The sequence below is a fragment of the Mustela nivalis genome (genome assembly GCF_964662115.1).
Source record: "Mustela nivalis genome assembly, chromosome: 2".
NCBI classification, from domain to species: domain Eukaryota; kingdom Metazoa; phylum Chordata; class Mammalia; order Carnivora; family Mustelidae; genus Mustela; species Mustela nivalis.
The window spans coordinates 628955-649365 of record NC_139021.1 but is presented as its reverse complement, the minus strand read 5'-3'; the positions used below and the strand labels follow the sequence as shown (position 1 = coordinate 649365).

The 20411-nt window shown below is 54.2% G+C and overlaps 1 protein-coding gene across 4 annotated transcripts in view; it reads left to right on the top strand.

Moving 5' to 3' along the window:
- The window catches only part of MROH1 (maestro heat like repeat family member 1), a 60747-nt gene that overhangs the window by 2100 nt on the left and 38236 nt on the right, over positions 1–20411 (top strand). For all 4 annotated transcript variants that reach the window (XM_082720441.1, XM_082720440.1, XM_082720443.1 and 1 more), the window contains exons 2-6: positions 13390–13459; positions 13889–14034; positions 18177–18308; positions 18632–18794; positions 18955–19053. In XM_082720441.1, coding sequence (XP_082576567.1) covers positions 13438–13459; positions 13889–14034; positions 18177–18308; positions 18632–18794; positions 18955–19053 — 562 coding nt within the window. In that variant the 5' untranslated portion in view covers positions 13390–13437. The remainder of the gene's footprint in view (positions 1–13389; positions 13460–13888; positions 14035–18176; positions 18309–18631; positions 18795–18954; positions 19054–20411) is intronic.

The window sequence follows — 20411 nt, the reverse complement described above, 5'->3', positions numbered from 1 at the left end:
GTCCTTCAAGCCAAGGGCTTGGACTCCACGGGCTCAGACGGCGCCTGGTCGGCTTCCTAGGTGTGGTGGAGCGCCTGTCCAGGTGAATGAGGAGGAAGCTGCTGCTTCCCTCGGCTCTGATGTGTAGGATGCAGGGAGGGAGGCCCCCCTCGACCGCGCCTTTGACCTGTGCTGGTCTGCGCCACAGCACGGGCGGGGAGTGGAGCCTGGGGGAGCGGGTCCTGGGCGGTCTTGCTGTGCCAGTAACAGCCACTAACTTGCTGGGCTCTGTGTGCTAGACCAGACGGAGCCTCTGAGGTTCTGGCCGGGCAGTCCGTGCTCGGCACACGCTTCCTGCAAGATGCAGGGCGCCTTCGGGGCCCAGACTCTTCCTTGTCCCTGCACCCTCTTCCCCCACGGGGCCTTTATCCTGGTTTGCCTCCAGCGACCTGCTCACGTTGGCTTGTCTCCACAGAGAGCAGTCTGTGCTGTCTCCGCGTGTCCCGCGTCACACACAGGTCACCTGGCCTGCGGCCGTGGTGCTGACGGGACCTCTCCCGCTGGCCTTGTTTGGCCACGCGCTTCACTTTTCCACCGGGCGGTCGAGCTCTAGACTCTGCAAGCTCCGCTCCCTGCCACGCTCCCGTGCTTGTGCTCGCGTGAGGGTTTCAAAACGGGGGTGATCCCGTCACGGGTGTGACTGTTTGGGCCGGTGGCAGGTGCCCCACAGGCTCTGCTGGCCCTCACCCCCAGGACGACCGCCGCTGCCCGCCGGGGTGCCAGGCTCCCGCCGTGCAACCTCGTGTGTGTGTGACAAGTGATTTGTGCTGTTTTGTTGCTTATTGACCTTCTGCTCTGGTGGTCGGACCAGGTGTGTGAGCACGTATGGTTGTGCACAGAGGTGTAACTGTGCACACGGTTGTCAAATTTTGACTCAGAAACTTGACTTTTTTTTTTTTTAAGATTTTATTTATTTATTTATTTGAGAGAGAGACAGTGAGAGAGAGCATGAGCGAGGAGAAGGTCAGAGAGTGAAGCAGACTCCCCATGGAGCTGGGAGCCTGATGTGGGACTCGATCCCGGGACTCCGGGATCATGACCTGAGCCGAAGGCAGTCGTCCAACCAACTGAGCCACCCAGGCGTCCCTTGACTTTTTTTTTGATAGTTAAACTGAACAGTGTTTGTTAATGTGTCTGGGTTTTTGTGTCTGGCGAAGCACGTCCTTTCCTAATTTAAGACTATAGAAGGTTTACGTGTGCTTCCTACTTGGACTTTAACATTTCATCTTTCTTTTTTTTTCTTTTTAAAGATTTTATTTATTTATTTGACAGACAGAGATCACAAGTAGGCAGAGAGGCAGGCAGAGAGAGAGGGAGAAGCAGACTCCCCACTGAGCAGGGAGCCTGATGCAGGGCTCGATCCCAGGACCCTGGGATCATGACCTGAGCTGAAGGCACAGGCTTTAACCTACGGAGCTATTCAGGCGCCCCACATTTCATCTTTCCATTTAACTCTTATGTGCATCTGTGCAACGTGTTGGGATAAGGAGAGGTGTGGAGAGGCTAGTGTTTTCCCTGAGTGTTTAATTTGCTGTTTCAACACTATTGATTAATCGGCCTGTATGATTTAAAACTTCGTCTTTCTTGCTTAATGTTTTCTTCCTTATTGGTGTTCATTTCTGGAAATTTTATATAGTTCCATTGATTTAATACACTTTAACATAATATAGGACAAATCCTCCTCTTCATATACTTTTTAAAAATTTAACTGGATGTTCTTTTTTTTTTTTAATTGGCTATTCTTATACATTAATTCTTCTATATGAATTTTGGACCATTTTATCAAATACCCTCCAATATCCTGTCTCATATATTTGTAGTTTCAGGAAAATTGAGCTCTATATTATTGAATCATATGGGAGGATTTTGATTCTATTCCTTCCATGAACAGTTTTTGGTTTGTTTTTTTTTTTTTAAAGATTTTATTTATTTATTTGACAGAGAGAAATCACAAGTAGATGGAGAGGCAGGCAGAGAGAGAGAGAGAGGGAAGCAGGCTCCCTGCCGAGCAGAGAGCCTGACGCGGGACTCGATCCCAGGACCCTGAGATCATGACCCGAGCCGAAGGCAGTGACTCAACCCACTGAGCCACCCAGGTGCCCAGTTTTTGGTTTTTTTAAAGATTTATTTATTTTAGAGAGAATGAGCAAGTTAGTGGGGTTGGAGGAGGGGCAGAGGGTGAGAATCTTACAGCGGACTCCCCACTGAGCTTGGAGCTTGATTCCAGAACCCACGAGACCATGACGTAAGCCAAAACCAAAGTTGGCACTCAACTGACTGAGCCACCCAAAACTGGGCAAAGACCCCATCAAAAAGGAGAATTTCAGACCAATACCTTGATGGATACGGCTGCCAAGATTCTCAACAAGATCCTAGCTAGGATCCAACAGTACATTAAAAGGGTTATCTGTCATGACCAAGTGGGATTTGTCCCTGTGGGCAAGGGTGGTTTAATATTGCAAATCAATCAATGTGATAGAACTCATAAATAAAGACAAGAACTGCATGGTCCTCTCAATTGATGCAGAAAAAACATTCGACAAAGTACAGCATCCATTCCTGACTAAAACTCTTCAGAGTATAGGGATAGAGGGAAGATTCCTCAACTTCATAACATCCATCTATAAAAAACCCACAGCGAATATCATTCTCAATGGGGAAAACATGAGAGCCTTTCCACTGAGATCAGGAACACGACAAGGGTGCCTACTCTTGCCAGTGTTGTTGCTCATAGTACTAGAAGTCCTGGCAACAGCAGTCAGACAACAGAGAGAAATATAAGGTACTCAAATTGGCAAAGAAGAAGTCAAATGCTCTCTCTTTGCAGATGACATGATAATCTATGTGGAAAACTCATAAGACTCCACGCCCAAACTACTAGAACTCATACTGCCATTCAGTAATATGGCAGGATACGAAGTCAATGTACAGAAATCAGCTTCTTTCTTATACACTAACAATGAAACTGTAGAAAGAGAAATTAGAGAATTGATTCCCTTTACAGTAGCACCAAGAATGACAAAATACTTTGGAATAAACCTAACCAAAGAGGTAAAGGATCTGTACTCGGGGAACTACAGAACACTCATGAAAGAAATTGAAGAAGACACAAGAAGATGGAAGACCATTCCATGCTCATGGATTGGAAGAATAAACATTGTTAAGATGTCTATGCTGCCCAGAGCTATCTACACTTTCAATGCCATCCCAATCAAAATACCAATGGCATTTTTCAAAATGTTGGAACAAACAATCCTAAAATTTGTATGGAACCGTCAAAGACACTGAATCACCAAGGAAATGTTAAAAAAGAAAAACAAAATTGGTCGCATCATGTTGCCTGATTTCAAGCTATATTACAAAGCTGTGATCACCAAGACGGCAAGGTACTGGCACAAAAACAGACACATAGACCAGTGGAACAGAGTAGAGAACCCAGATATGGACCCTCAATTCTATGGTCAAATAATCTTTGACAAAGTAGGAAAAAATAGCCAATGGAAGAAAGTCAATCTCTTCAATAAACGGTTCTGGGAAAATTGGACAGCTATATGCAGAAGAATGAAACTTGACCATTCTCTTACACCAGACACAAAGGTTAACTAAATGGTTGGGAGATCTCAACGTGAGGCAGGAATCCTAGAGGAGAACCTAGGCAGTAACCTCCTTGACATTGGCCACAGCAACTTCTTTCAGGACATATCTCCAAAGGCAAAGGAAACAAAAGCAAAAAAGGAGTTTTGGGACTTCATCAAGATAAAAACCTTCTATACAGCAAAGGAAACAGTCAACAAAACAAAAAGACAACCTACAGAATTGGAGAAGATATTCACAAATGACACTACCGACAAAGGGCTGATAGCCAAGATCTATAAAGAGCTCCTCAAACTCAACACCTAAAAAACAGATAATCACGTCAGAAAATGGGCAGAAGACATGAACAGACACTTCCCCAAAGAAGACATACAAATGGCTAACAGACACATGAAAAAGTATTTATCGTCATTAACCATCAGGAAAATTCAAATCAAAACCACATTGAGGTACCACCTTACACCAGTTAAAATGGGGTGGGAAATGGGTGAGCCGGGTGGTGGGCATTAAGGAGGGCACGGACTTTGGGGAGCACTGGGTGTTATATGCAAACAATGAATCATCAGCAAAAACTCTTGAAGGTACTGTATGGTGATTAACATAACACAATAAAAAAAATAATAAAAAATTTAAAATAAGGGCACCTGGGTGGCTCAGTGGGTTAAGCCTCTGCCTTTGGCTCAGGTCAATGATCCCAGGGTTCTGGGATCGAGCCCCACATTGGGCTCTCTGCTCAGCAGGGAGCCTGCTTCCTCCTCTCTCTCTGCCTGCCTCTCTGCCTACTTGTGATCTCTGTCTGTCAAATGAATAAATAAAATAATTAAAAAAAAATTTTTTTTTTTTCAAAGATTTTATTTGTTTATTTGAAAGACGGAGGTCACAAGTAGGCAGAGAGTCAGGCAGAGAGAGAGAGAGAGGGAAGCAGGCTTCCCGCGGAGCAGGGAGCCCGATGCGGGGCTCGATCCCAGGACCCCGAGATCATGACCCGAGCCAAAGGCAGCAGCCCAAACCACTGAGCCACCCAGGCGCCCCAAAAAAATTTTTTTAAAGTAAGATTTATTTTAAAGTGAGCGAGCAAGTGAGTGGGGGGAGGGGCAGAGGGTGAGACTCTTACACCATCTCCCTACTCAGCTTGGAGCTTGATCCCAGGACCCATGAGATTATGATCTGACCCAAAACCAAAGTTGGACGCTCAACTGACCGAGCTACCCAGGTGCCCCTGAACAGGTTTTATTTATTTATTTATTTATTTGACAGAGATCACAAGTAGGCAGAGAGGCAGGCAGAGAGAGAGAGGGGGAAGCAGGCTCCCTGCCGAGCAGAAAGCCCCATGCGGGGCTCCATCCCAGGACTCTGGGATCATGACCCAAGCTGAAGGCAGAGGCTTTAACCCACTGAGCCACCCAGGCGCCCCCTGAACAGGTTTTTAAAAAATGCTGTGCACACTGAGGATGAAAATCAAAACGTTTTCCCTTGCTCTTGGTGCACTGGAAATGGCAGGGAGACTGGAGCCTACAACTGGTTATATTTCGCACTGACCCCATATACATCACGTGAACAAAGGGTTGTAGGAATATCGGCTCACTTGCTGGAAGGTTGGGCATGTCCTGGGTGAGGTGTGGGAACGGGAATGGGCTGTTGAGTGAGTGGGAGTCCCCAGTCAGAGAGCCTGGACACGGCATGCTTGCAGAGGATGGCATGTGCGAGGTGCTGAGAGTCCAACCCAGGCCTGTGGTTTCCGGGTGGCCAGGACACCTAGAAGGTAAAGGGCTGAGAGAGAAGCGTTAAGGGCTTCAGGTGTAGGCTGACCCGGCCCGCGTGGGAGGTGTTGGGTGCTTCGAGCGGCGGGAGGATGGGTAAGCAGCGGTGTGGCATCGTGCTAGGATCAGTGTTAGCAAAAATCCTCACGCTGAGCATGGAGGAGGCAGGGAAGGGGGAGTGGCCGAGGCGGGTTGGCCAAGTGAGCGGGTCCTCAGGAATAGGACCCCTGCAGGGGAGTAGGGCATCTGCTGGCTTGTGTGAGGGCAGAAGTAGCAAGAGGAGAGCACTGGGGAGGGGTACTGATGCATTTTACCGTGTGCCTTGTTACCGAGCGGTGTGCCTTGGTGCCATTAATTTCATTCCCTGAGCAGTATATCCAAAGAGAGGAAGTTTTTTGGGGGGCCTGGGTGGCTCAGTCGGTTAAGCCTCCCTCCAGCTCTTGGTTTTGGCCCAGGGTCTTGGGATTGAGCTGAAAATCTGCTTCTCTTCTCGCTCTTCGTCTGTCCCTCCCCTGGCATGTGCTCTCTCTCTGTCTCTAAAATAAAAGAATAAGCATATTTAAAAAAATATTTTATTTTTTTATTTGACAGAGAGACAGTGAGAGAACACAAGCAGGGAAGTGGGACAGGGAGAAACAGACTCCCTCCGAGCGGGAGCCCGATGCGGCGCTCTATCCCGGGACCTTGGAATCATGACCTGAGCCAAAGGCAGATGCTTAACAGCTGAGCCACCCAGGTCCACCCCCACTTTTTTTTTCTTTTAAGAGAGATAGAAATAGAGCACACACAGGTAGGGGAGAGAGAAGCAGGCTCCTCGCTGAGCTGGGAGCCTGATGCAGGGCTTAACCCCAGGACCCGGGGATCGTGACCTGAGCCTAAGGCAGACACTTACTGACTAAGCCACCCAGGTGCCTAATAAATACAAAATTTATTTTTAAAAAAACAGCAGAAGTTTTTTGATGAATTTCAGTTTATCAAGTCTATTCTTTTTCCCCAGAGCACTTTTGCTTTTGGTATTGGTCCTAGAGATTTTCTTCTGCTTTTTACCCCCCCACCCCAAAATTTTCTGGACGGGCTGCGTGTCGGTGCTCGGTGCTGTTTGTCGGAAAGACTGTCTCTTCCCCACTGCATAGACGTCGTACCTCTGTGGAAAATCAGCTGGCCGCGTGAGTCGTGAAGTCCAGTAGTAGAAATCCTCCAGTCTGGTTTGGTTTGGTTTCAGAATTGTTCTGGCTGCTCTAAGGCCTTGCACTTCCGTACAAGTTGTAGGGCTAGTCCCCCAGTTTCTACAAGAAGCCTGTGGGATTCTGAGTGGGATGCATTTAATCTGTAGATCCATTCAGGAAGAATCGGTACCTTCGCACACTGTCTCTCCACTTATTTACGTTTTCCTTAATGTCTCCCAGCGGCGTGGGGCTCCTGGGTGGCCCAGTTGGTTAAGCCTCTGACTCTTGGTTTCCTCTCTGGTTGGGATCTCAGGGGCCCGAGGTGCGGCCCAGCCCTGGGCTCCACGCTCAGCGCAGACTTTACTTGTCCCTTGCCCTCTGCCCTCACCCCAGCCATGTGTGCGAGCTCTTTCTCTCAAGTAAACATATAAACCTTAAGTGTGTGTGTGTCCACCTCAGCAGTGTTTGATAGCGTTACTGTCTAATACATCTCTTGTCAAATTTATTTTCTAATATTTCATATTTTGGCAGGGTGGGGGAAAATATTTCATATTACTTGACTCAGCAAATGGCACGAGTTCCAATTTTTGATTGTTTATTGTTAGCAAATAGAAATACAGTTGATTTTTAAAAATTTTTTAAAGATTGATTATTTATTTATTTGACAGATTGAAATCACAAGTAGGCAGAGAGGCAGGCAGAGGGAGAGGAGGAAGCAGACTCTCTGTTGAGCAGAGAGCCCGATGCGGGACTCAATCCCAGTACCCCGGGATCATGACCTGAGCCGAAGGCAGAGGCTTTAACCCACTGAGCCACCCAGGTGCCCCATCTTCTTTCTTTTCTTTTTTTAAGATTTTATTTATCTGTCAGAGAGAGAGAGAGCACACACAGGCAGGCAGAGAGGCAGGCAGAGGGAGAAGCAGGCTCCCTGTGGAGCAAGGAGCCCAGTGTCGGACTCGATCCCAGGACACAGGGACCATGACCTGAGCCAAAGGCAGCCACCCAACCAACTGAGCCATGCAGGCGTCTCTTAAGATTTTATTTCTCTGAGAGAGAGTAGAGGGAGACGCAGAGGGAGAGGGACAGGCAGACTCCCTGCTGAGTACTCCCTGCCTGATGGAGGGCTCAGTCCCATGACCTGAGCTGAAATCAAGAGTCAGACACTCAACTGAGCTACCCACACGCACCTGAGCATCTAGTTTCTGAAGGTAGAAGATCACATGGTTCTTCTTTTCTAATATAGACATTAGTGCTATAAATGTCCCACAAATGTGGGTATATTTTTTCATTTTCATTCACTTCAACTGTCTTGTAATTTTACTTTTGATTTCTTTTTTGCTTCATGTATTATTTTGAGGCACATTAAGTACTTTTTAAAATACTAATGGGGGGGCCCCTGGGTGGCTCAGTTGTTAAGCATCATCTGCCTTTGGCTTAGGTTGTGATCCCAGGGTCCTGGGATTGAGCCTGGGATGGAACCCCGCATCAGGCTCCCTGCTCAGTGGGGAGCCTGCTTCTCCCTCTCCTATTCCCCCTGCTTGTGTTCCCTCTCTCGGTCTCTCTCTCTCTCTGTGTCAAATGAATGAATGAATGAATGACTTGGGGATATTTCAGATAGCCTTCTCTTATTGATTTTTAATTTAATTCCATTGCAGCCAGAGAACATACTCTGTATGACTTGAACTCTTTTAAATTGACTGAGATTTGTTTTCCTGCCCAGAATATAGTCAGTTTTGATAAATATTCCATGTACTTTCAGAAAAAAACATATTCTACTGTTAATGAAAAGATGGTTGTGTAAATACTATGTAGGTCAAGTTGGTTGACGGTATTGTTCAGGACTTCTCTACACTTAATGATTATTTTTACAGTTGTTTCGCTAATTATGGAGAAATCAGTTGTTTTGCTAATTATGGAGAATCTCCACTACAATTTGTTTAAAATATTTTATTTATTTATTTATTCGTCAGAGAGAGAGAGAGGGAGAACACAAGCAGGCAGAGCAGCAGACAGAGAGGAGCAGGTCCCCACTGAGCAAGGAGCTGGACGTGGGACTCAATCCCAGGATCCTGGGATCATGACCCAAGCTGAAGGCAGCAGCTTAACCAACTGAGCTACCCAGGCGTCCCTCCACTACAGTTTGTATTTGTCTATTTTTTCTTACATGTTCATTAGTTTAGGCTTTGTGTATTTCGAAGTTCTCCTATTAGGCACATAAATGTTTAGGATCGTTATGTCTCCGATCTATTTTGTCTAATATTGACATAGTCACTCCAGCTTTCTTATAACTTGCATCAGCCTTGTCTTTTACCATCCTTTTTCTTTAACCTTTTTATATTAACATATGCAGTCTTTCTTGTGGATTTTTTTAGTATATGAGACAGACACAGTCATAATAACTATCTAAATGTTGTTTACTGATTTTTCTGCCTCATTTCTGGTTCAATTTGTATTTATTGATTCATTCCCATTGTGGGTTGTATTTTTTTTGCTTCTTTGCATGCCTGGTAATTTTTGATTGGATGCCAGACATTGTTATTTTACCTTGTTGGTGCTGGATTTTTTTTTTTTTAAGATTTATTTATTTATTTGATAGACGGATCACAAGCAGGCAGAGAGACAGGCAGAGAGAGAGGAGGAAGCAGGCTCCCCGCTGAGCAGAGAGCCCGATTTGGGGCTCGATCTCAGGACCCTGAGACCATGACCTGAGCCGAAGGCAGAGGCTTTAATTCCCTGAGCCACCCAGGCGCCCCAGTGCTGGATATTTTTGTGTTCCTATTCTTCTTCTTTTTTTAGATTTTATTTATTTATTTGAGCGAGAGAAAGAGATAGTGATAGGCAGCACCAGCGAGAGGGAAAAGCAGACTCTCCACTAAGCAGGGACCCAGACGTGGGGCTCCGTTTCAGAACCCTGGTATTAGGACCTGAGCTGAAGGCAGACGCCCAACTAAGCCCTCCCACCCCCAGCGCCCCTGTTTATTATTCTTGAACTTTGTGCTGGGATGTAGCTGAGTGACTTAGGAACAATTTGATCTTTTCAGGTCTTATTTTTGGCTTTGTTAGGTGAGACCAGAACGGCACTTAGTTTACAGCTCGTTTTACTTTGTACTGAGGCAAGATTGTTTTGAGCGTTCTTCCCAACACTCTGTGACTTGTGGTGTTTTCCGTCTGGCCGCTGAGAGCAGCCACGTGCTTGGCCTGTTGGGAGTTCTGGGGATTGTTTCTGCTAATCCTTCCAGGTAGGTTTTCCCTGGCTTTTGGTAATTTCTTCTTAAACATGGTGCTTGTATTAGTTTTCCTCTGCTGCTGTAACAAATTACCATAAACTTCATAGCTTAAATGACATATATTTAGTACACTAAGGTTCTTGAGGTCAGAAGTCTGATGTGGCTCTCACCAGGCTAAAATCCAGGGGTCAGTCGGGCTGTGCTCTTTTCTGGGTTCTCTGGGGGAAAATCTGCTTCCTGCTCTCAGCTTGTTGGCAGAATTCGGTTCATTGTGGTTGTAGGAACAGAGTTCCTGTTTGATCACTGCCTGTGGACTGAGGGACATATCTGACTTTTAGTGGCCGCCCACGTTATGTGGTCCGGAGCCGCCTTCCTGTCTTTAAAGCCAGCTGTGGTGCGTTGGGTCCTTTCCGCACTTGGAATTTCTCCTGCGCTTTCCATGTGGTCCCTTGACCCTGCTGGGAAGGCTTCTCTGTGTTCGCGGCTTACGCAGTTGGGCTGGTCTCACCCACGTAATCCCTCCAACTACAGGGTTTGTACCCTTAACCCTATCTGCTGAGTTCCTTTTGGCACAGTCGGTAACATAGCCACAGGTTCTGGGGGTGAGGACATGGTCGTCTTTGGGGACATTATTCTGCCACCCAGCATTGACCAGTAAGTCAGCTGAGTGACCAAGGTCTCTGGAGTTCTCGCTGGTACCAGAGTCTGCAAACCGGACCTGGTCTCCCAAGATACTCCCAGTGTGTCTCAACTCAGGTGTATTGCTGAGTCCTCCTGATTCCTGGATGCACCCCCGGACAGTGAGCTGGAGTGCTCAAGGGCTCCTGGCCTTCATGTCCTGATGTCCGTCACCAAGGTGACTGAGAACTACTGTTCCTCTTGCGTTGTTTGGGTCAGGAGAGCAAATTGGTGCGTTCCTCCCATCTGGGCTAGGAGCTCACGTCTCATGCTTGTTTCCTTATTTTTAATTCTGTTTGAGTTGGGTGCAGTTGGCCTTTTGCACTTCTCTGAAGAGCGCTCCAAACCTGCTGATCCCAAGTTGGTTTACCCTGGTTCCTTCCCGGGTGGTGGAGGGAGGTGGCCATGGCCTCCACAGGGTGAAGCCACTGCTCCAGAGACTGCAGCTTGCCCCCGTGGCTTTAGGCCACAGGCCTAGCACTCGGGGTCTAGGTTCTGTCCGGCGGTGCGCAGCCGCCTCTGGCAAGTATCTCTGGGCTCTTGGGGCACTTGCTGCCGGCGAACCTCACACCCCGCCCAACAGCCGTGACGTTTCCAGCCCTTGATGCTTGGGGTTTGCGGTTTTTGCCTTCTTGCTCTGCCACAAATGAAATGTGTGTTTCTATGTCTTGTTTCCCTTGTTACTTTTAGATGCTTTCCAGGCAGAAAGGGGAAACACCTTGCTGATGCCAGCGTCTTTAAGCTAGTCTTCTCCATCTGCTTTCTAGCTGCTTGTGATTCCTGGAGATGCCTGATTTGCTAATTTTATCTTGTTTTCTAGTGCTCTTGTGGATTTACTTTTTTAAAACTTGCATCCTTGGGACATCTGCTGGCTCATTCAGTAGAGCCTGTGACTTTTTTTTTTTAAAGATTTTTCATTTTAATTATTTGACAGAGAGAGAGAGAGAAAGCGCATACAAGTAGGAAGAGTGGCAAACGGAGAGGGAGAAGCAGACTCCCAGCTGAGCAGTGAGCCCGATGCGGGACTCAATCCGAGGACCCTGGGATCATGACCTGAGCCGAAAGGCAGACGCTTGACCCACTGAGCCGCCTGGGCACCAGCAGCAGCTCTGGATCTTGGGTTGTGAGCTTGAGCCCCAGGCTGGGTGTAGAGAGATTAGTTAAAAAGAAAATCTTAAAAATATATAATAAAAGAAAAACTTGCATCTTCTCTGTCATTTCTTTGAGGTTTTGTTGGGAGGGACGTACACTTGAGGTCATCTCCCTTCCTGCGCCGGAGTCCTCGGGCACGCTCGCTCTGCCACCACGCTCCCTGTGGTTTCTCACGTTGCTTCTTCCCTTTTGTGTCTCTAGCGGGACGCGCGTCGCTCGTTAGGGGCAGTCACGGCAGCCCCTCTGTCATCTCCGTCCTTTCGCGTCTGAGAGGTCACCCGGGGCCCAGCGTGCAAGAGATCGGTAAAGGGATGGCGGCGTAGCCGGCAAATAGCAGACGTTGCGTTAGAAAGCCGCCAGCGACGGTGCTGAGGGCCGACGGCCCCTCTGACCTTAAGGGCCCTGGAGAGTGCAACGTAGGCCTCACCCTGTGACCCTGTGGGGAAGGGGCAGAGGCCCTTGCACACTCAGGGACTTGGTCCCATGAAGCCTGCAGTGCTTGACAACTGCACCTCTTTTTTTGTAAGATTTATTTTATTTTATTACTATTTTAAAAATAATAATAATAAAATAATAAAAATAAATAATATTTATAAATATAATAAGTATAAATATAAAGAAAAATAATATAAATAAATAAAAATATAAAATAAATAATATTTATTTATTTGACAGAGAGACACAGTGAGAGAGGGAACACAGGCAGGGGGAGTAGCAGAGGGGGAAGCAGACTACCCCCCCATCTGAGCAGAGAGCTTGATGCGGGGCTCGATCCCAGGATCCTGGGACCATGACCCGAGTCCAAGGCAAACGCTTAAGGCCTGAGCCCCCCAGGCTCCTCAAGATTTATTTCATTCAGAGAGAAAGTGGGCGAGGGAGAGGCAGAGGGAGAGTGAGGGGAGCCTCAGGAAGACCTGCACGGAGCCTGGAGCCCGACTCGGGGCTCGGTATCACCACCCTGAGACCGTGACCCACACCGAAACCAAGAGTCGGTCACTCAGGTGCTCCGATAGCTGCACCTCTTCATGCCATGGGCCGTTTGGACGGTCGGTGTCTGCTGGCAGGGAACCTGCTAGATCCCCGTGCTGCCCACCCAGCCTGTCCGAGCCGCGACGAGGCTCGTTCTGTGCCCTGCTGGGATTCTTGGCTCGGTGGGTCCTGAGCCTGCGGTGATCAAGGCTGTCGGTCTTGGCCCTCGGCGCAGGTTTCTCTGCCCACACAGACTGCTCCTGACGTCTGCCTTAGGTGTGCCCCTCTCCTCTACACAGCTCAGGGAGATGCCGTAGGTGGAAGCAGTGCCGCCTTTGCCCAGGTCACCGCGTGGGGCTGACGTCACCCTGGTGGGGCTGCCGGCGTGGGGGGGGGCAGAGGACAGCTGGCAGCTGTTGAGGGACGCCGCCTCCTGTCCTCCGTGAGTGGTTCTGCCCCGCTGTGGCAGCTAGCTCCCACGGGAAAAGGCACTGGGATCGTGGGGTTTTTCGATGAGTGGGTTTTTTTTTTTTTTTTTTTAATTTTTTAGGGAGAGTGCATGTGAGTGGGGGAGGAAGGGGGGCCGGGGGCCGAGGGAGAGTCTCAAGCAGACTCCCCGCCGAGAGGGCCCGACCTAGGGCTGCATCCCGAGAGCCCGGGATCATGACCTGAGACGAAATGGAGAGTTGGAGGCGAACAGGCTGAGCCCCGCGCCGGCGCCGAGGTCATGTCTCACACAGACGCGCCACCGCCGAGAGGCGCAGGCGGCGTCTGACCTAGCCGCTGGGTTTTTGCTTCCTCGAGGTTTGGGAAGAAGCTGTCCGCGCATGCCGTGGGTGAGGCGGAGGCGAGATGACCGAGTCCTATGTGAAGAGTGAGTGTGGGGGCCCCGCGGGCAGGACGCAGGAGCACCTGGCACCGGGCGGCGTCTCTGGGAGCCACGAGGGGCCTGGGCTGCTCCCAGGCGGGGCAGCTTCACACCTGGCCCCGAGCCCGTAGCGCCCGCGTTTATAGCAGCCGCGGTCCAGCGGGAGCAGGAGTCGTGGGGCAGTCAGGGCCTGGGGAGTCAGGTCAGGCTGCGGCTGGCCAGAGCGCCCTCGGAGCGGACAGCCCGTGGGTGCCAAGCAGACCCCGGTGGCCCAGGGGGTGGGAGGCGGCGCCCCGGGGGTGGAGGGTGGTGGCAGGCAAGGCGGCAGGAATGCGCAGGGGAGCGAGGGGGCTGGCGTCCTGCGGTGGGAGGCCAAGGCGGTGGCTGGCCGGGCGGGCTGGGCCTGAGCGTGCACGCTGGGCTTTGTCGTTGCAGAGCTGGCCGCCATCCTGCTGGACGCCATCACCGACAAGGACCCTCTGGTGCAGGAGCAGGTGTGTGGTGCCCTGTGCGCCCTGGGAGAGGCTGCGCCGGAGGAGGCGCTCGGCGCCTGTGAGGAGTACCTGCGGCAGCATGAGAAGGTAGTCCCTGCCCAGCGGGGCCGGGCGCGGGGGCGGCGCCTGTAGGTGGCGGTGGGTCCGTGGCTGTGCCGTCAGTTGCTGTGGGCGGAAAGCCGCATTCCCTTGAGGTGGGACATGTCCAGGACAGATGAGACCCCTTGTCTTGTGGCCAGCGCCTTGGCCTGTGTGGGGCCACCGGCTGGGGGCGGTGCCACGTCCAGCGGTCACACACAGGGGGTGTGTTGCTGTCCCCGGTCAGTCACTGGCCAGAGACTGAACCGCTCTCCCTGCCAGGGTCTGTGCTGTCCCCCAGGGAGAGAAGGCCCCTTGTCATTAGCTGCAGCGCGACGAGTGTTCTGCGGTGGGGGTGGAAGTCGGGGCTGCCCCAGGAGACGGGGCCTTTCCCTCACCCTCCTGCTGCCTGCTGGCGGGGCAGGGGCCGGGCAGGGGCGGCAGACCCCTGGGGACCTGTGTGCTGCCTGTGCCCCGGGGGGACCCTGTCGGTGCTGCCGGAGCGCCTCCGAGACAGCGCTCCTCCTGGCCTCACTGCTGTCTGCTGGGTCTCGGCCCCGTGACGCTGTGACGCTGCTGGATCCCTGTGCACCGTCTCTCTTCTGTCCCAGCGTGTGGTCTGGGCCCTTCCCGGCAGCCTCCAAAGACTGTTTCTCTTTGTGTGATTTGACCCCCAGATGTGGAAAAAGGGATCTCTCTGCACTGGGAGGTCATTCTCTCTCGTGTCTCGGGTGCCATCTCCTGGGGGAGCAGCTCCGTCCCCCGAGCGGCCACTGAGCCAGTTGTTCCTGGGTGTCTGTGTTGGTGTAGGACGCTAGGACTACCCGTGGGCGCCGGGGTTAGAGGTGCACCGTTCTTGGTGCGAGAGCGTGCTCCCACGCTTGGGCACCATGCACCCCTCGTGGCTCTCCCGTGGCTCTGTGGAGCTTCATGTTGACGTGCTGGGTGCCAGTGCCCTTCTCAGTGGCGCAGAAGGGGCCGGCCGTGATGTGCTGGATCAGCGTCCGATGGGACCGCAGACCGGGGCCGCCCCGGCCGCTTGAGGGGCTGGCCCGGGAGCGCTTACTGGGGGCTACAGGAGCCCTTGTGAGTTTTAGTGACTCGTCGCAAAACTTACGTGGGCCTCATGCTTGTCGTTCTCTAGCTCACTTATGATTTTATCCCACTCCTAGCCTTTCCGTTTCTTTAAACAACTTCAAAATAAAAATCTTCGCCCACATTTGCATATTTGCGGTAAACGTGCGCTCAGTGGGAAGCTCTGTCCCGCGGAAACGTGCTCCTCTCCGGGCGCCTCTGTCCCCCGAAGGCCACTCCAGGGTCGGCCGCTCCTGTGCTGCATCCCAGCGGGGCTTCCTGGGGCCTCTCCCCGGAGGGAGCGCGGGCAGGGTGCGCACGGGGCGCTCAGGCAGGGCTGGGGAGCGACTGCGGGAACCAAGGCAAAAATCGCCATCCAGGTCTGTCCCGCGCTTACTCTGACAAGAGCAGACTTGGGCTTGTCGCAGCTGCGGAGGCCGGGAGTCGCAGGACACCGTGCTGGCAGCTCCCGTGTGTGGCGGGGCCCACTTCTTGGTGTACAGACCGCTGTCTCCTCGTCGTGTCCTCGCACGGCAGAGGGGAGTCGGGGCTTCCTGCGGTCTCTTTAGCACGCAGTGATCCCCCGTGGGGTCCACCCTTGTGACCTACTCAGCACCCGAAGACCCTGCTCCCACGGCCATCCTCCGGGGCTCGGTTCCCTCACAGCCGTTCCAGGGGCCCGTCTCTAGCAGTAGAGAAGCCCAACTTGCCAGTGTGACTGACGCTTTTCTTCTCTTTGTTCTGCTTTTTCGGGCTGGTTTCAACGTCATGTGCTCCCATCTGGCTTCCTCTAGAATCTCATCCTAACGTAAGGGACTCATAACCGGCCACTTGTCAGCTCACTGCAGGTCTCCACACGGAGGCTGCGTGGGGCCGCAGCAAGCAAGCCCGGGTGTGGGTGTGGGTCCCGACCCACCGGGCCACTGGGCTCGAACCGTGTGAACCCACCTCCCCCATGAGAAGTGGAATGGATTCTCTGGTCACGCAAGGGACTTGAGAGCCCAATGTCAGAACACAAAGCCGCAGCGGCCACTGCTGCAGCCGGAGGGGGTTGCCCGCGGTGCTGTTAGTCCGCCGCGACAGTCCGAGTCTGCTGGAGGGAGCAGCTTTGGGGTCAGGGCCTTAGATGGCTGTGGGGCTCATCCTGTGCCTGGGACCACCCGTAACCAGGGTCCAGCCTACACATGGCCTGGGTAGCCAGGTCAATCTCTTTAGCAGGTGTGGTCCATTGGGGGGAAGAGACAGAACAATGGGTCCTCTGGTGACCCGCCACATGGCTATAGAGCCCAAAGTCTCACACACGCCCCCCTGGGCCCGGATCGGCAGCAGGCAAGCCCAGTGCGCCGTCCCCGTCTGTCCGTCTGTCCAGCTCAGTTCCTGCTGCGCTCAGATGACAGAGGGGCTGTGGTTTTATCCCTGTGCGCGCAGGCCTGCGGAGGCCTGACGGACAACCTGTGTGGGAAGCGGACAAGCCGCGCTCCGGTATGACCGGCGCTCTGCCTGTTGGACTTCCCAGAGCAATGGAAAATGGGGGGGGGGGCACATCTTCTTTAAAAATGAGCCGCTGTTGTCGTCTCTGTCAAAATCCCAGTGATGTTTTTTTGCGGAAATAGGAAAAGCCGCCATAAAATTCCTCTGGAATCTCAGGGGACCCAGGATAGCCCGAACAGTGTTAAAAAAGAACAAAGCCGGGAGCTCACGCTTCTTGGCCTCAGAACCTGCTGCAGAGCCCCTGGAGTCAGACAGGGCGGTGGGGACGGGGGTAGAGACAGACTCGTAGATGAGCGGAATAGCACTGAGAGCCCAGGAGAAAAGCCTCACGTGTGTGGTCGGAGGCAAGGGAAGAAAACCGAAAACTAGAGCTTTCCCCCGGAAAACTAGGGCAGATCATGTGATCTGTTTGTATATCTAGAGATTTTATGATGTGTTGGCTTTTTTCAGGAGCAAAAGTCACGTCCATTCCTGGGGCCCACCCTGGGAGGGAGCTTGTGCTCCGGACTGAGCAACGGCCCTGGCGGCCGTATGCCCCTGCTTCCCTAGGCTCCTCCAGCCTGAGTCGTCTCTCTACCTTGCCACTTTGTCTCTGGTCCCACCAGCTCAGTCCTGTCCCAGCGCGGGCCCGGGTACCACCCACTGCAGAGTGCCCCCACCCGCCACCGGGATGCTCCGTTCCTGGGGGTGGGCGAGTCCTCAGGAAAGGCCAGTGGGGGTCTTCCCCTGCCCCCAGCCAGTGTCTTGTCCTCGCCTCCAGACTGAGCGCCTGGGGGCTCCTGGCTGGATGGAGTCTTCCACATGGCTGGGCTGGGCTCCTCTCCGCGGCCTTGTCATCACAGTAGGGTGTCTGGGCTTCCTTGCCTGGCCCTCCCCCTGGCCCCCACCTGCAGCTTCGCAGTCGGGGCGAGGATGAGCGCCCGGTGGCGTCGCCGCTGCGAGGTGCAGACGTGGACGGTGTCTGGGCCAGTGGCTGGGCTTGTGCAGGGCCCGCCCGGAGCAAGGAGAAGCCCCAGTGGTGGCTGGGGACGGCCCCAGGGGCGCAGGGGCCAGGCCGCGCCATCATCTCCCGTGTTAGTCTTGGGACCCTTGGGTGTGTTTGCCAGTTTGGGGAGGACTGTGACAGACGAGGCTCCCTGGGGTGGGAAGGGCCCCAGAGTGAGGAGGGGCCCTCGGGTGGAAGGGCAGCCAGGGGTCTGTGCCAGGCGCTCCCGGGGAGCCCGGAGGATGCCTGGTGACAGAGACCCCTGCCGCGATGGGGTGTCACGGGGCAGTGCAGCCTCTGGCCGGGAGATCCTGGCCGCAGCGGGGAGGGCTGTCGCCACCCCTCGCGAGTCTCGCACAGAACTCTCCTGGCACTGCTGACAGTCAGGGGCCCCGAGTCCCTCTCACGGCCCTTGCTGAGTGAGGCACTAAGGCGCTGGGCACACGGGGCGCCGTCGGGCGAGCTCCTTTCCGCCCTGCTGGGGCGGCCGCAGGTGCTTTTGTCCCGAGGAGCCCTCCAAAGAGAGCAGGAGGCGTCAGCAGGGTGCCTGGGTGCTGGGCTCGCCTTCCAGGACCTTCCTCCATGGTCTCTCTCTGCTCAGCTGGCACACCCTTACCGGACAATGATCCTGAGGGCCGTGGAGGTGCTTGTGAGCAGCCACATCAGTGAGCTGGACAAGGCTGAGGCCAGGGCTGTCACCCTCCTGGCTTCCAGCGAGATGACCAGGGCGAAGGTATGGCTGCACCTGTGTGGCTTGGGGCGGGAAGCTGCTTCCCTAGAACTCCCTACCAGGTGCATCAGGAATGCGGTCACCCATGACTAGGGGTGGCGATCGAAGCAGAGAGCAAAATTCCTAAACTCTCCGGGCAGCTGTGGGGGCAGGGGGGCCTGCATCCCAGTTTTGGGGGGTGCTGCTGGGCTCCACACAGGGCCTGGCTCCCAGTGCCGGCTCCTTGCGGTGGGAGTGGCAGGTGCTTGGTGGCCTCTCCTGGGTGGGGGAGGGGGTCGCGTGTCCTTCGTGAGCTCAGGGCGTCAGTGCACATTTGGGGGGGGCAGGAGTTGGTCTGTGACTGGCAGCGGGCCGCCAGCGACGTCCTGGTGGCCGTCGGAAAGCGCTTCGTCAGCACGGTGATGGAGGAGCTGCTGAGCAAGTTCCAGCCCGGGGCCCTGCCCCACTGCTCCGTCGTGCAGACCCTTGCCAACCTCGCGGCCTCCAACGGTAGGTGCCGCTTGGCCTGCCTCCACCTGCATCCGGAGCCTGTCGGGAGGGCCTCTGCACCACCTGGCCCAGCCCCTCTGCCTCTCTGGGGGGGCACGGGGAGGCCAGGCCGGGGGAGGCGGGGGTGACGGGTAGCCCCTCACGCACCCCCCTTTTGCAGTGTTCGGCATGGTGCCCTTCCTGACGTCCATCCTGAGTACCATGCTACCCATGCTGGGCATGGCCAAGCACGACGCAATGAGGGTGGCCTTCTGCTGCGGTAAGTTGGGGTCTCTGAAGGCGGGCGAGGCCTCCGGGGAGGGGACTGGGAGTAGCCTGCCCTCCACCCCCAGCCTTTGTGGAGGGTCATGAGTCCTCTGGGCTCCAGGAGGAGGTTCAGGGCACCGGTAGGTGCCCGCAGGCGTGTGGGTAGAGCTCGGCCTCAGCCTCTGGCTGCTGGTGGGGACCGCTCTACCTCACTGGTAGGTCCCTGAGGCCCAGACCCTTGTGGGGGCGCGGGAAGAACCCTCCCCAGAGCCGCAGGGGCTTCCCGCTTTTCTCCATGTTCAGTGCTGGGCGCCTCGGAGAGCGGTCTTCACTGCGCTCCCACCGCCTCTGCTGCCCTCCCCGTGGCTGGGCGGGGGCTGGGCGTCCCTCCACAGCCGCAGCACCGCCGTTCCCAGCTCTGGCACCGAGGGGAGGGCCGGGAGCGCCGGCTCAGCCCAGACTGTCGGAACAGGACTCTGGTTAGGAGGGTCCCGGACATGGTAGGTGACGGGATAGGGTCAGGGGCCGCCCGGAGCTCAGCTGAGGGGTTGCTGGCTCTTTGCCAGCCGGCCTTGTCCTGCTGTTGCCACTTGGTGCCCTGCAGGTGGGCTGGAGCCTGGGAAAGCTGCCGGCCTGTGCGTACCTGGGGGCTTTCGAAGCAAGGGACTGGAGCTTTGGGACCTTGCCCACCCTGCTCACAGTGGCTTTGGGTCCCAGGTCCTGGGATGGGGCTCCAGCTTCTGCCGCCTCCTTACGGCCCCTTGTTCATGTGTCACTTGTCCCTGCCGTGGTCTCCTTCCTGCCTTCTCGGCTCCTCCTGCTGCACATGATGCCAGACTCCCGGGTTGGGCATGGAAACTCTCCTTGACGCGGTTCTGGCTGAAAAGACAGCTTGAGACAGGATCCCAGGGCAGCTGAGCCGGGATCTCCCTCTGAGCAGGGCCGCGGGGCGGGACACAGAAGGGACAGGCCGTGTGGGGTGTGGGGGCTTGAGCCCCGGGTGTATACTTAGAGGTGCGGAAGACAAGGCAGGGCGTTGGGAGGCCATCCGGGACGGGCACGTCCAGGCTGAGCGGGAGCGGGAGGAGAGCCCCAGGGCCCAGTAGTAGCGTCCGCCCTGCGCAGCTCCTCGGAAGGGCGCGGCGGTCTGTGGCCACCCGACTGGAACAGGAGGCTGACCCGCGGTGACGGAGCCCTGATCTCTTCCCCGAGGCGGTTTTTACTCTGTCTGTGTCTTCTCTCACATGGGAAGCGGGCCGGTTTCAGCAGCAGACTCGGCCGTAGGACGTCCCCGTAGCAGGCTGCGGGCTCCTGTCCTGGCCGGCAGGCCTGTGTCCCCTGAGGACGATGGTCCTGGGCCAAGCACAGGAC